The sequence below is a fragment of the Phocoena phocoena genome, chromosome 11, assembly GCF_963924675.1.
Source record: "Phocoena phocoena chromosome 11, mPhoPho1.1, whole genome shotgun sequence".
Classification (NCBI taxonomy): Eukaryota; Metazoa; Chordata; class Mammalia; order Artiodactyla; family Phocoenidae; genus Phocoena; species Phocoena phocoena.
In genome coordinates this window covers 31,889,366-31,902,908 of record NC_089229.1, presented here as the reverse complement: position 1 = coordinate 31,902,908, position 13,543 = coordinate 31,889,366, and the positions used below count along the sequence as shown (strand labels likewise).

Below are 13,543 nucleotides of genomic sequence, written 5' to 3'. Positions count from 1 at the left end.
AAACTACTACATAAAAGTTCTAGAAAATGAACAAAAGCAACAGATTTTGGAGGTGACTTGAAACTTGGAAGACAGGACTAGCAAGCAGTAAATTTGTTGTTTTTAAGGCTTAACTGAGAGGGCAAGCTGCAGTTCCAGTGACCTGTCTTCTTTCTGGCCTAAAAACCAGAGGATAGGACCCAAAGCCACAGAATAGTGAGAGGGGAATTCCAGAAAGAAAAGAACCAACAAAAGTGATCTTCAAATTCTGTGTAAAAGCTCTGCCAGGTCTCAAGCTGACCGTTAAAACAGAAAAATGGAGATGACAGAAGCAAGTATCAGTGAACTTGAAGATAAATCAATGGGAATTATCCAACTGGGAACAGAAAAGATAAAAAATTAGGAATGAAAAAATGAACAGAGCCTAAAGAAGTTGTGGGACAATACCAAAAGGTCTAACTGTTTCAGTGGAGTCCCAGAGAAAATGAGGCAAAAAAATGACTGAAGAAATTAATGGCAGAAAACTTCCCAATTGTGGTGAATAGCATAAGTGAACAGATTCAAGCTCAGCAAACCCCAAACAAGCTACACACACACATACACACACACACACACACCCTTAGCACATTGCAGTCAAACTGGCAAAAACCAAATAAAAAGAGAAAGTTTTGAAAGTAGCCCAAGAAGAACTACACATTTCATACAGGAGAACAATGATTCAAATGACAGCAAATGTTTCATCAGAAACTGTGGAGATCAATGAGAATGGAACAACATCTTTGAAGTGATGAAACAACAAAATAAAACCATTAATATAAAAATAACTTACATTAACTAGTCTTTCAAGACTGGGAATAATTAGAGATGTTTCCCCTCCTTTAACATCAGGATCTTTCTGCATTTCCTTAATAGCTTGCAATATTTCTTTCATACCTTCTTCAAGTTGCTTATTTTCTTCAACTAATTCTTTTACTAAAATGAAATATTTTTTTCATTGAATGAATAGATGTTTTTACAATTTACACTATGCTATATAGATTACAAATATTTCACACACAGTAAAAATAACCCATTTATAAAATGCAAATGCAAATAAATGTACAAAAAATTCAACTATAAATCCAATGTGTGAATAATGAAGTTAAATCACACACCTATTTAAATCCTGTGCATATACATATATATCTCATGGCTGAAAGAAATAAACCATAAGCATACTTTGCCTTTACTTTATATTAAAAATTTCTTAAATTTGTTTTTCTAACTGTACTTTCATTAGAGAACAAAAGAGAAAAATAGACTTATTTATCATCACAATAAATTCAGACTAATAACATGCTCTGAAAATGAATATAGCAAGGCAAACCAAATAGATGAATGAGAGACTGAAGTCTATACATTATAGTTAGTTAAGGCTAAAACAGACTAGAAAACAGAATGGAGTAAAGTCCTTTCAATCCCATAATTTTCAGTACAGACTAAATAAATAAGAAAACTAAGAGATAATAGTGACTTACATTTATTCTGAAACTTGGCTATTACTGTTCTACTTCTTTCTAAATCTCTTTCCTTTTCAATTAGTTCTCTTGAAAGAAATTCATTCTAAACAAAACATAAAGAGAAAAAAAATGATTTAAAAAAAATGACAATAGTTTTGAAGCTTAAAGAAGTTTGACCAATTGAGGTTTAACATACCTACAGCAAGCTACAGAAACGTAGCAGCACTCACAAAAATAAAATAAAATCTGAAAGGTAAAACAGATAATGATCCTCCTCCCACCTTCTCCCCCCGCCCCCCGACCCCACACCCATGGCAAAAGGCAAACAGATAAGGAAAGTTTTTGTCTTTGGCACTACAATCATCTCTTTTAATGATCTGCCTTTACACTACCCGTTCTGCCTGGCTTCTATGACGTTCAAGCTCTATTTCTGCATTTCTACTTTGTGCTTCTTTGATCAATAAATCCTGTGCTATGGCTTCATTCTAAAGAAACATTTAATAAATTAGGCAAGTCAATGAGTTCATTTCAGATGTATTGCATTTTTAGATCTTTTAAAAGACAGAATGTGTATAAATTAGTGTTAATGTGCAAACATAAAAGAATTCTTATTATAATTGCTACTTATCGAATTCTGTTAGTCATAAAAAAGAATTTAAAAAAAAAATCCCAGGAATGTAATTTGGAGGAGAGCTCACCTGAGATCTAAGAAATACTAGTTCTGTCCATAGCTGTTCTATAAGATTTGCAAGTGGATCTATCTGAGATAATTTTGATTGTGCAGTAATTGGCACAGGGTCCAGAACATTAACTTCAAGATTACTTTTCAAAATCTCTGTCTGTACGGGTACTTCACTTTTTCCTACATCTTCTTTGAAATTGGTATAAGCGTAGTTTATTGGGGTACGAACCTGTTCATCTTCTGATGTTGCTACTTGTGATTTAGCCACGTCAGCTCTATTTTCATGAATTTGTTGACAAAGTATTGCAGATTTTTGCCTAAGTGATAATTTCTGCATTAAGTCTGAAGCTGTTGATAAGGCTCGTAAAGAAGAATCACTTTTTTGTGTGAAATTAGTCTTCTCAAGTGCCTGATGGCTTCCTGATACTTTCTTCATAGATTCATCAGAAACAGAGTATAAATGGTCATTTATTTCTTCATGATTCTCCCTACTAAAGGTATTGACTAATGATTCTAGATTTGTTAAAGACTATAGACAGGGTGCTTTAAAAATCTCTCTTATTGTAATAGTTTCTGGAGGTGAAATATTATCTTTCACTTGTATAGATGAAGAATGTCTAGTTAAAGAGACAAAAGGATCCACTTCACTTTCTACACTATGACGAATTTCAGATAACATTCTTGATAATGATCCTATGGTCATATTCTCTTCAGGCTCATTCTGACATGACTGTGGAATATTGAATGATGGTCTCCTATGCGGCAGCTCTACTTTATCTGAACTCCTAATCTGTATTCAGAGTAAATAATGTCTCATTAATGAATCTTGGGATTGACAGGTTATTGAAATAAAACATTTTCCTTTTATTTAACAAGTATAAAAAGAAGCAGTGTCCAAAATGAGACAATGGGGGCAGAAATGAAAGCCCTGATAATAATATTTTTCTTTATTCTCTTCACCATAGCAGTACCTTACTATTTACCTTTGATTGTGCTTCACTCATATTTTTGAGGCTCATGAAATCAAATTTTCTTCCTTCCATTTTATTCTCTTGAGAAAAGTCTTCAGTTAGGTTCAGGTCCTCAACAGTTAATCCTACATATAAAAGAATTAACAAATGAGAAACATAAAAATAACTCTGCTATTATTCCAATACTTTAACTCTTAAAAACTAGAATCAAATTTTAACTCAAACAAAATGTAGAATAATTATTTCCAAAATCCTTGATCTATATGTAGCCTCCTATACAACTTCCTGATTTAGCTCACTTTTAATAAGATATTAATAAGTTGTTTATTTTTTGATATTGAGCTCCATGAGCTGTTTGTATACTTTAGAGATTAATCTTTTGTCTGTTGTTTCATCTGCAAATATTTTCTCCCATTCTGAAGGTTGGCTTTTCTTCTTGTTTATGGTTTCCTTTGCTGTGCAAAAGCTTTTAAGATACAATGGAATATTACTCAGCCATAAAAGAAACGAAATTGAGTTATTTGTAGTGAGGTGGATGGACCTAGAGTCCGTCATACAGAGTGAAGCAAGTCAGAAAGAGAAAAACAAATATTGTATGCTAATGCATATATATGGAATCTAAAAAAAAAAAATGGTATTGATGAAACTAGTGGCAGGGCAGGAATAAAGATGTAGACATAGAGAATGGACTTGAGGACACAGAGGGGGCATGGGGGGAAGCTGGGACAAAGTGAGAGTAGCATTGACACATACACTACCAAATGTAAAATAGATAGCTAGTGGGAAGCAGCCGCATAGCACAGGGAGATCAGCTCAGTGGTTTGCAACGACCTAGAGAGGTGGGATAGGGAGGGTGGAAGGGAGGCTCAAGAGGGAAGGGATATGGGGATATATGTATGCATATGGCTGATTCACTCTGTTGTACAACAGAAACTAACATAGTATTGTGAAGCAATTATACTCCAATAAAGATGTATTCAAAAAAATAAATAAAATATAATAAAAATAATCTTAAAAAAGATATTAATGAAAAACAATTACAAATTTTATCTTCGCTATCATTCTTTTCCCATATTAATAAGTACTTAAATAGTTAAAAGACACATATTAAGAAAGTAGATAAGAATCATGAATAATGACTAAATTGCTTAATACACTAATAAATTATGAAGTTTTGCCCTTCTAGAAATGTTTGATGTATTGTACTATAGACAGCATAATGCTAAAAAAAAATAAAACAAAAATAAACAAGCAAAAAAAACCTCTATTATTCATAGATACTTATGGGCTTGGGCCAAGTTAGAAAAAAAAATGCCTTCTCTATGGTCTTACAAAAAAGCACTGTAATAGCTATTAAAAAATAAACCAGCTGTTCTCTTTATATCATGTAAGATAAAACAAAACAAAAAATTGTTAATTTTTATTCAATAAAACATTACTTTCACTTAGTAAAGAATAATGTACAATTAAAGCTTCCAATGCATAGCTTTTAAAGAAAAAGAAAATATTAACAGTAACATATATTAACAAAAATTACTGTTTTATCATTACTAATCACAACATACTGGGATTGTCTAGAAATTAATACAGACTATATTGTAAATTTTTCAAAAGTCCATGATTCTGATGTTTGTTTTTTGTTCACTTATCATTCTTTTAACTGTTTAGATTTAGGACTAAACTCAATGACACTCACTCATACACTCTTCATCAGGCCATTATTTTCATTTATCAAACTTGTAGCAAAACCACAGTAATACAGCAATACTATTTCTCACATACAGAAAATAACAGATCCAGACAATTCATTTTCCAATGATTCTTTTAAAGATTTGGAATAACAGTATACCTGAAGTTGCAGTTCTTTTTCCTTTTTCTTGAGCCATTTGACGAATTTTTTTCTTCAGATCAAGTCTTTCTTCCTCTAGGCTTTCAATCTACAAAATTAAAATTGTTAGTATTTTTCTTTACTTCAACCAGGAAAATAACCAATTGACTACTACACTTGCCTCTTTCAAAAGAATCTGGTTTTCAGCTCTGTACTGCTGCTGTTTTAAACTTTTGCTATTTCTAAATTCAGTTAAATCAATCATTGTCTTTGGTTCAAGGCCTAAAATAAAAAGCAGAATGATTAAAACCTTATTAATATTCAAATGAACTACAAAAACTTCATACGGCAACTGATTATCATCAAGCAACTGGTTATAATCTATTTAGCCACCATCACTGAAGAATGGGGGATTTTTGTGCAAGAATTTTTCAGGTATTTGAACTGTAACCATACAAGCTAAAATTTTATCACAATTATTAATGGAAATCCTGACAAAGACATATTATGATCTGTCTTCCATGTTGGACTGTCAGAGAGGTACTATAATGTACTAAGAATAGAAGCTTTGTAATAAAACAAAGTTGGGTTCAATTCCCACTTTCAACTATTAACTGGTTGTAAGGATAATACTATATGTAAGTACATGTGTATGAATGTATACACGTATTTCTTTTTGGCTTGTTGTCAGGGGTATAATAAAATTAACCCAAATAAAGTACTTATAGCAGTGCTTGGCACATAGTAGTCAATATTAATATCATTATCAATTATATTTTATCATGACTAGACTGATGCTCTCAGTGTGCCACTTTCCTAACTTCCCATTACTAAGCAGCTATGCTCTGAAAACCAGATATCAAGATTGTCTCAAGTAATTATAAAGCAAGATTTGGGGCCTTTAAAAAACAGAAAATCTGGTGTTTGTGACGGCTCAGTCACCTTTAGGAACGTCCAGATTGAAGTTGGCCATGATCTGGTAGATCAAGTTGATTAGACTAAGTCTAACTTGAGGTCCTGGCATTACTCTGGGTCCTAGATAGACACTTTTTTACGAATAAATAATATGTATAAAATATTTATTTTTCCTTCCTTTAGAGAATAGTTTTTACAGGTGATCATTTTAACTCTAAGAAAGCATTAACTGGTATTTACCAAGTATAATGAAATCATGATTTAGATATTTATTTCCATTTTAAAGTAGCAATTTAGATTGGACTGTCGTAACATTCAAACTAGTAATATTCACTAATGAACTATTAATTGATATCAATATATAAACTCTCAAGCTATATTTATTAATTACTTCTTAGAATCAATAGTAACCTTAAAATACTTAACCCAAGTAAAACTTAGTGCCAATTATAAAAGTCAAGTATTTAAAAGTCTTAAAAAGGATTAAACAGTATTTCTAAATGTCCCCATGCATTCATCTGAAACTAGAGCATTTTGCAAACTAACACACTACTTTTGTTGGAAAAAAAAAAGGTTAATTTCTAATAGTGGTATTAACTAAGTAGCTTTCCATTTTTTAAGCATGCAATTATTATTGAGGAGATCTCCGACTGAATATAGCAGTGCTCCAGGTCTGTCCAACCACCATCGCAGCTCCATCAAATCCATAATCCCACTTCAACTGGAACAGCTCCATTTTTACTTGTTTTAAGTATTTTTATAGGAGGAATTATTAAATTAAAAAAAGCATCCAAATATTTAAAAATAATCACATGCAAAAAAAAATGACGTGACAATTAGGTTGAGCAAACTACGTATCTTAAAAGATGACTTACCCATACGCTCTTTAAGTGCCTCATTCTCATCAAGGAAATCATTGATCTTCAATTCAAGTTTATTGATTTCCTTTGTCAATACTTCAATCTCTTGATCTCTTATTTTAATTTGGTTTTTACAATTCTTTATTTCAATAACAGCATCTTCTAAGCCATAAACTCCCTGAAAAATACCCAATGTAATTTAAATATAACATTGTTTATTTGAATAAACTGTCAAATTCATGAACTTGTTTTCTTATTAAGTCTGAGGGGAAGTACACATATAACTAAGATTTACAACTATAAACTGTGTTTTTTACTGTACTTTTAAAAAACAAATCCAGTAATAATAATAACGGGAAATGGAACAGCTGAAATTTCCCTGTATAGCATCCTAATGGCAAAGTGACTCAGAATATTACACATAAAACACTTAATAAAATACAGAAAAGGAATAGTAAGGGAGAATCAGCAATACCATTAGAATATGTAGGTTATTAGTTGCCTGACTTAGCAGTAATCAGATTTAAAAATATAAAAAGTACAAAGTAAGGCTGTGTTGGCACAGTAGGTGGTAAAACTGTCTCTGTTACAACTTTTAGACAACTCATCAGTGGTGTCACATCTACATGGTGGTACAATGACACAGATTACAAAGAATCTAATCCTGCTGCCTCACCAAAGCTGATTATCTGGGCAAAATGCTTTAATCAAATGGCTTGAAAACAATTCTGCCAAAAAGTAAATGCTGCACAAAAGTTTGAACACTTCAGTATAAATCAATTAGGATAATCTTTATCACGAGATACTTCTGGAATGTTTTTAAATGGTATAAAGAAAATGGCACAGAACAGTCTATAAGTGGCAAGATAATTCTAAGCTCCTTGATTGACAAGATAAAAATACATACCAATTCATAATCTTTTAATCGCTTCAGAGTCTCAACTAGTTCTTTATCCTTTTCCCTAGCATCAGCCTCAGCCAGTTCAGCTGTTCTCTCAGCCTCTTTAGTTCTCTCTTCTAAAATTTGAAACTTAGACTGAATTTTCATATAATGAGTCCGTTGAGAAAGTGCTGAAGCTCCTACAGGGTAAAAATTAAAATCATGAATGAACTGAATTGACTACTTACTCCTATAAAACACTGGTTGAAGCATGGGAAGCAGGAAATGTGGTATGTCACTAAAAAAAGTCCATTTAATATTATAATTTTATATTTGTAAAATAAAGTTTTGATTTGGTTTTATTTATAAAACTAAAAAGGAAATTTTAATAAAATCTTAGCTGAAAGGGTATGGATTATAAAAGATTGGAAAACACTGCTTTACAAAGAATGATAATTGTGGCAAAGGCTGCTGTTTCTAATAGTTAGCTCCCTTTCGTCCACTGTAATAGAACTATGGATTTTTAGACGGACACATGGCCACTTGAAATAAAGACTAAATTTCCACTTACATTCCAGTAGCTAGGTGTGGTCATAAGACTAATAGGATATAAACAGAAAGACCATGTGCACATTTCAGGAAATGTTTTTAAAAGAGAGGAGTGAAATTTTCTTTTCTCCTTCCTCCTTGCTGCCAGCTGGAATATGGACATTAGGGCTGGAGCTCAGTCTTCTTAGAACATGAGATGGAAACCTCATGCTGATAGTCAAAGCAACAAGATACAGGGTCCCTGGTATCTGGTATTTGTACAAGTAGCACACCTACACTAAACTAGTTGCCTCAACTTTGATTATATCACGGAAAAATACATTTCCATCCTGTTTAAACCATTGTTACATTCGATTTTTTTCTGTCAGTTGCAGCTAAACTCAACTGTAACTAATAGTTTAAAAATTCCTACTTGTACATCTTAACAAACTGTTGCTAAGACCAAAATATAGTATTCATATCATTCTAAAGTGTACTGACAATCATTCTTACACTCATCCATAATAAACATCTACTGATTTATAGGTCATATACTTACATACAGGAACTGGACTAGTGTGGGAGATCACACACATTTATAAGAAGTGAGCCCTGTTCTCTGGAGTTAACAGCCTAGCTGGAGAATGTGACAGAGGCTCCTGTCCCCAAAATCTATTCTCCCTTTCTTCTGCAAGGCCCTCCACAATATATTACCTGCCTATCCTTCAGTACATGCTCTTTGCTTCTTGCCTCCTCTTCCTCTACCTCGCTGTTTGGGATTGGATGTGAGGGTAAAGTTCCATTTTGCATGAGGCAGATGAAGGCAATACCCTAGACTGCCTAACTAGACCAATACACAAGTGAGAAATAAACTTCTATCTTGATTTTGCCACCATTTTTCAGATGCTTCTACGAGCTAAAACTAATCTTAACCAATGAAAGGAGACCACCATTAACTGTCATGCACAAGTTAAATTCAAGATACAGAGTATAGTCTAGTACACACACCTTCTGTGGACTTTAGGAATTACATGACTATGGACTGACAGAAGCGTCACTATATAAGACCTTTCCGTATTTGACAGCAGAAATCAACCGCCACTTTTTCTCCTGGTGACTGGAATATGCAAACCCCACAACATCAGTGATCCTTTTAAAGCAATTTAAGCTATTGTCAAAGAATAATTCTAGTACATACATAATACAGACACATGTAGAAATAAGTATAGCAAGTGGGGCTTGACGCTGCTCAACAGTCACACTATATTTCCCTAGTCTGGTTCCTTCTTCCAGATGACCATTTCCTACCTTCTCTTTACTTCTCTCTCCTCAAACTTCTAATATATCTGCCTCTATCCTCACTTTCAGCTGAGAACCTTGCTTCCTCATTCACTGAGAAAACCAAAACTTTTACTGTCAGGACATCTACCCAGCCACATCGGACAGTAACTACACACCCCACCCTTCTTCCTGTTACTATGGATGAACTCTCTGTGCTCCTAAGCCAACTACTCCACTGAACACTAGATCCCATCCCATTGCCTTCTCAGGAATATTACTCCAGAAGTCCTTCTCTCCCTCCCTTGCTTCATCAATTCATGAATTGCTTCCTCTTTAATGGATCTTTCCTATTAACTTAGAAGCATGATTATTTCTTCCATTTAAAAGAGAAAAACATTTTCTTTATCCCCCTTTCCCCTCAGGCTACCACTCTATTTTTCTCCTTTCCTTTTCCTCAAAAGTCTCTGTATTGGCTCTATTTCATCTCTACCCATTTTCTCTTGAACCAAAAATGACTACTGCTAAATCCAGTGGTCAATTTTTAGTGCTCCTCTTGTCTTATCAGCAGCAATGAATATAGTATGGAACACAGTTGCTTAGGCTCTTCCTTGATGACATTCCACTGTGAGTTTCAGGGCTCTACGTGCTCCCGGTTTTCCTCCCATCTCTCTGGTCATTCCTTCTCAGCCTTTTTGGTTGTTCCTTTTCATCTCCCCAAGTTCTAAAGTAAAAGCATCCCAAGGCTCAGTCTTAAGATTTTTCTTTTTAACCAACATTTTCTGCTTTGATGATCTCAGCCAGTTTCATGACTTCAAGTACCATTTTTATGCATAAAGTTCCCAAATTAATATGTTTAACCCAGACTGTCCTCATGAACCTCAGACTTCTATATACAAGTACCTACTTAACACTTTCACTCAGATGTCTAATAGCCATCTCACACTTAACATGTCCTGTTTAACTAAGTACCTGACCACCTCTAAACCTGCTCTTTCCACAGCCCTCCCCAGCATTCAGACCAAAAGCTCTGATAACTTTCACATCCTACATCTGATCTGATCTGTCAGCAAATTTCATTTCTATCACCTTCAAAATACATCCAGAACTGACTACATATAACTCCACTGCTACCTCCATGCTTTAAACTACCATCACCTCTCTCCAGGTTATTGCAGTAGTCTTATAACAGGTTCCCTGCTTCTCTCCTTACCACTCCTAGAGTCTATGGCAGACACAGTCCAAGTCAAAATATATCACTCCTTTCTTCAGAAATTTTTTGATGTCCATTCTCACTTAAAAGAAAAGCCGAAGTCCTTACAATGAACTGTAATGCCCCATATGATATGGCCCCTCGTTACCTCTCTGATCTCATCACCTACTACTGCCCACTTGCTCACCCTGCTCCAGCCACAAAGGCTTCTTTGTTGTTCCTCAAACATGCTCAGTACACTCCTGCTTCAGGGCCCTGCACTTATCCTCACTGCTTAGGGACATCCACATGGCTCACTCCCTCATCTTCTTTAAGTCTTTGTTCAAATATCTCCTCAGTGAGGCTTTTGCCTCACTACCTAAATTACAACCACACTACCATTATTTCACTTACACACAAACACACACTCATTATTTCCCCTTTGTGTCTAATTTTTTTTTATCTTCAGCAATTACAATAAATATGTCATGAACTTATTATGAATAGTTGCATTAATGTGTTCTGGTATAACTACAGTATATAGTCTTTTGGAAATACAAGATCACTAATGTTGTAAGGGCTTACATTCAAAGGATTTGATGAGTTAGGTAAGCTAGCATGACCCAAGGTAGGGAGAATATGATGACATATCAAGTTGGGTAAGGTTAATTCAAATGTTGACAAGTCAATTACTTCTGAAAAATCTCTGCAATGTTGCTACACTGATCAAAATTTTATTTTCTTCCATTCTTTGTTAATTACAAAAAGGAGGATAAATACAATTATATCACCATTTTTCATTTCTTTTATACAGCCAATCTGGTAATAGGGGTTAATGTAGTTTTCATCAGAGAAAAACTACAGAAAATACTGCCATCATTTACATGTGTAAATACTAATATCATATATACAGTAGTCAATAATACCTTGTACAATTTTTTAAGAATACAAAATTCAAATACAGAAAAATCATTAATATATCTGTTGGCATAATATAATTTCATTTTAATAAAAATAAAATATTTTAAAAACTTAATGGTATATAAAATGACTATATACTTATAAAACACTGAATTACCTTTGTTTCTTTGGAGCTCATTTTTCAAATCTTCAATAATAAAAGTATTTTTTTCCATTTCTTTTGTATATTGCTCTACTTGGTCAGTGAGCATCTTAATTTGACTATCTCGTTCTTGTATACCCTGTAAAATATTTTGAATATTACATATTATCACTTCATGAATATTAATCTACATTTTTAAAGTAAGAGAAAAGGTAGGTCTTGTTTTTTTCAACAAGACTATAGAATATATTTCTTGTGAGTCAAAACTGTGCTTTTACTATTTTGTATACCTCAACTGCACTAATCACTGTAGGAATACTGCTGTCACTCTAGTACTTAAAGATGATATAAGGGCTAGCACTCTCACAAATACAAATTCCAGAACTCTCTAATATTTGTGGCTTCTAATAACTCCTTTTGTGTTACTTTTCCTCATCATCCAATTCTATCTTTTTATCATTTTATGTTTGTGTTTTACCTTGTGCTTTTTCCTTTACTCAACTTAGCTTTCACCCCTGCAGTACTTCATTCAAAAATCTTGTCCCTTGCGATCGTCCTTATTCTCCAAATACTTTCCAAATTTCCTTCTTTCTTTTGGACTATGACTAGAGAGCACAGCTGATGCAAGTGTAACTTCTTTCTATATGAATATATTTGTACTATCAATAAAAACAAAAATTTTATATAGTACAAATTATAACCATACTTTAGCTTATTTCACATTGTACAGGATATTTCAGCACTAAAACACAACATAATAGACTTTAGTAACAGAGAATTAAGATATTTTTTTAATTTCTAAAAGTTTTTAAAGTTTCTTATTAAATAATTCCCAAGCAAAACAATAAATGTATTATCTGCATCAATAGAGAAAAATACATAAAATAATTTTATTCCTAACTCTAAACTTAATTCTAATTTTTTCTTGGGACTGGACGGTGTAAGAAATTTCAAAAGACTTTATTATATACCCAAAAGTGCAAGTGACTAGATTAGGCACAGGAAATAAATAAGACATAATTTAGAGTTTCATTGCCAACTTTAATAAACCTCGTTGATAAACCAAATTTTGAGAAAGTTTTACCTCTTGTAGAGCCATAATATTACTTTTATCGGCATCAAGTTGGGCATTTTTCAGTTTCTCCCTCAGGTTATGTAACATTTGCTGGTACTCAATAATTTCATCATCTTTAGAAGACAAAATTAACTAGAAACAAACAAAATAGAATCTGTTACATAAGAGCAAAATTAATAAACCATTCCTCATTTATGGTATTTTAATATATACCATTAGCAGATTTCGAGAAAATACAGGAAATAAAATTCTTTGAAGTGAGAAAATAGCAACTATTGGAATGACCACTGTTCTTTTGTGCATACAACCTGAAATTCAAATAAGAAATGATTCAAAAATATACACTGTATTTTTTGCTTTTTAAGAAACTCAATCTTTTAAACAATCTCTAGTTTCCAAAACCCATTCCTAGAACACTAAGCTATAAATAACTCCCTGCAATTATAAAAGGTTTTGTACAACTAATCTTTTATGAAGAAAACATTAAAATGACACTAAGAAGCATAAAATATCTTGAATGAATAAAAGGTATCTTGTTATGTTGTATGAAAGGAAAAGGCTAGCATTCCTCTGGACAAGAATGGAAGAGGTCCTCAGGCTTGACAACATGCATATGGTTAAGGCATTGCCATCCACTTCATGGCCTCTAATCATCATTTTTTTTTTTTTTTTTTTTTTTTTTTTTTGCGGTACGTGGGCCTCTCGCTGCTGTGGCCTCTCCCGTTGTGGAGCACAGGCTCCGGACGCGCAGGCTCAGCGGCCAAGGCTCACGGGCCCAGCCGCTCCGCGGCAT

General features: G+C 33.4%; 1 protein-coding gene and 1 non-coding gene across 2 annotated transcripts in view; one reads left to right on the top strand and one right to left on the bottom strand.

Moving 5' to 3' along the window:
- Window positions 1-13,543, bottom strand: part of CEP290 (centrosomal protein 290) — a 96,522-nt gene that overhangs the window by 70,283 nt on the left and 12,696 nt on the right. Inside the window, exons 11-19 of the mRNA XM_065888153.1 lie at window positions 12,760-12,882; window positions 11,691-11,814; window positions 7,642-7,814; window positions 6,750-6,912; window positions 5,141-5,241; window positions 4,981-5,068; window positions 3,144-3,256; window positions 1,497-1,581; window positions 809-951 (exon numbers count right to left, since the gene is read on the bottom strand). Of these exons, the coding sequence (XP_065744225.1) occupies window positions 809-951; window positions 1,497-1,581; window positions 3,144-3,256; window positions 4,981-5,068; window positions 5,141-5,241; window positions 6,750-6,912; window positions 7,642-7,814; window positions 11,691-11,814; window positions 12,760-12,882 (1,113 nt within the window). The remainder of the gene's footprint in view (window positions 1-808; window positions 952-1,496; window positions 1,582-3,143; window positions 3,257-4,980; window positions 5,069-5,140; window positions 5,242-6,749; window positions 6,913-7,641; window positions 7,815-11,690; window positions 11,815-12,759; window positions 12,883-13,543) is intronic.
- Window positions 13,289-13,412, top strand: LOC136131663 (U6atac minor spliceosomal RNA). Its single transcript, XR_010656393.1, has one exon. It is a non-coding gene; the product is annotated as a U6atac minor spliceosomal RNA (small nuclear RNA).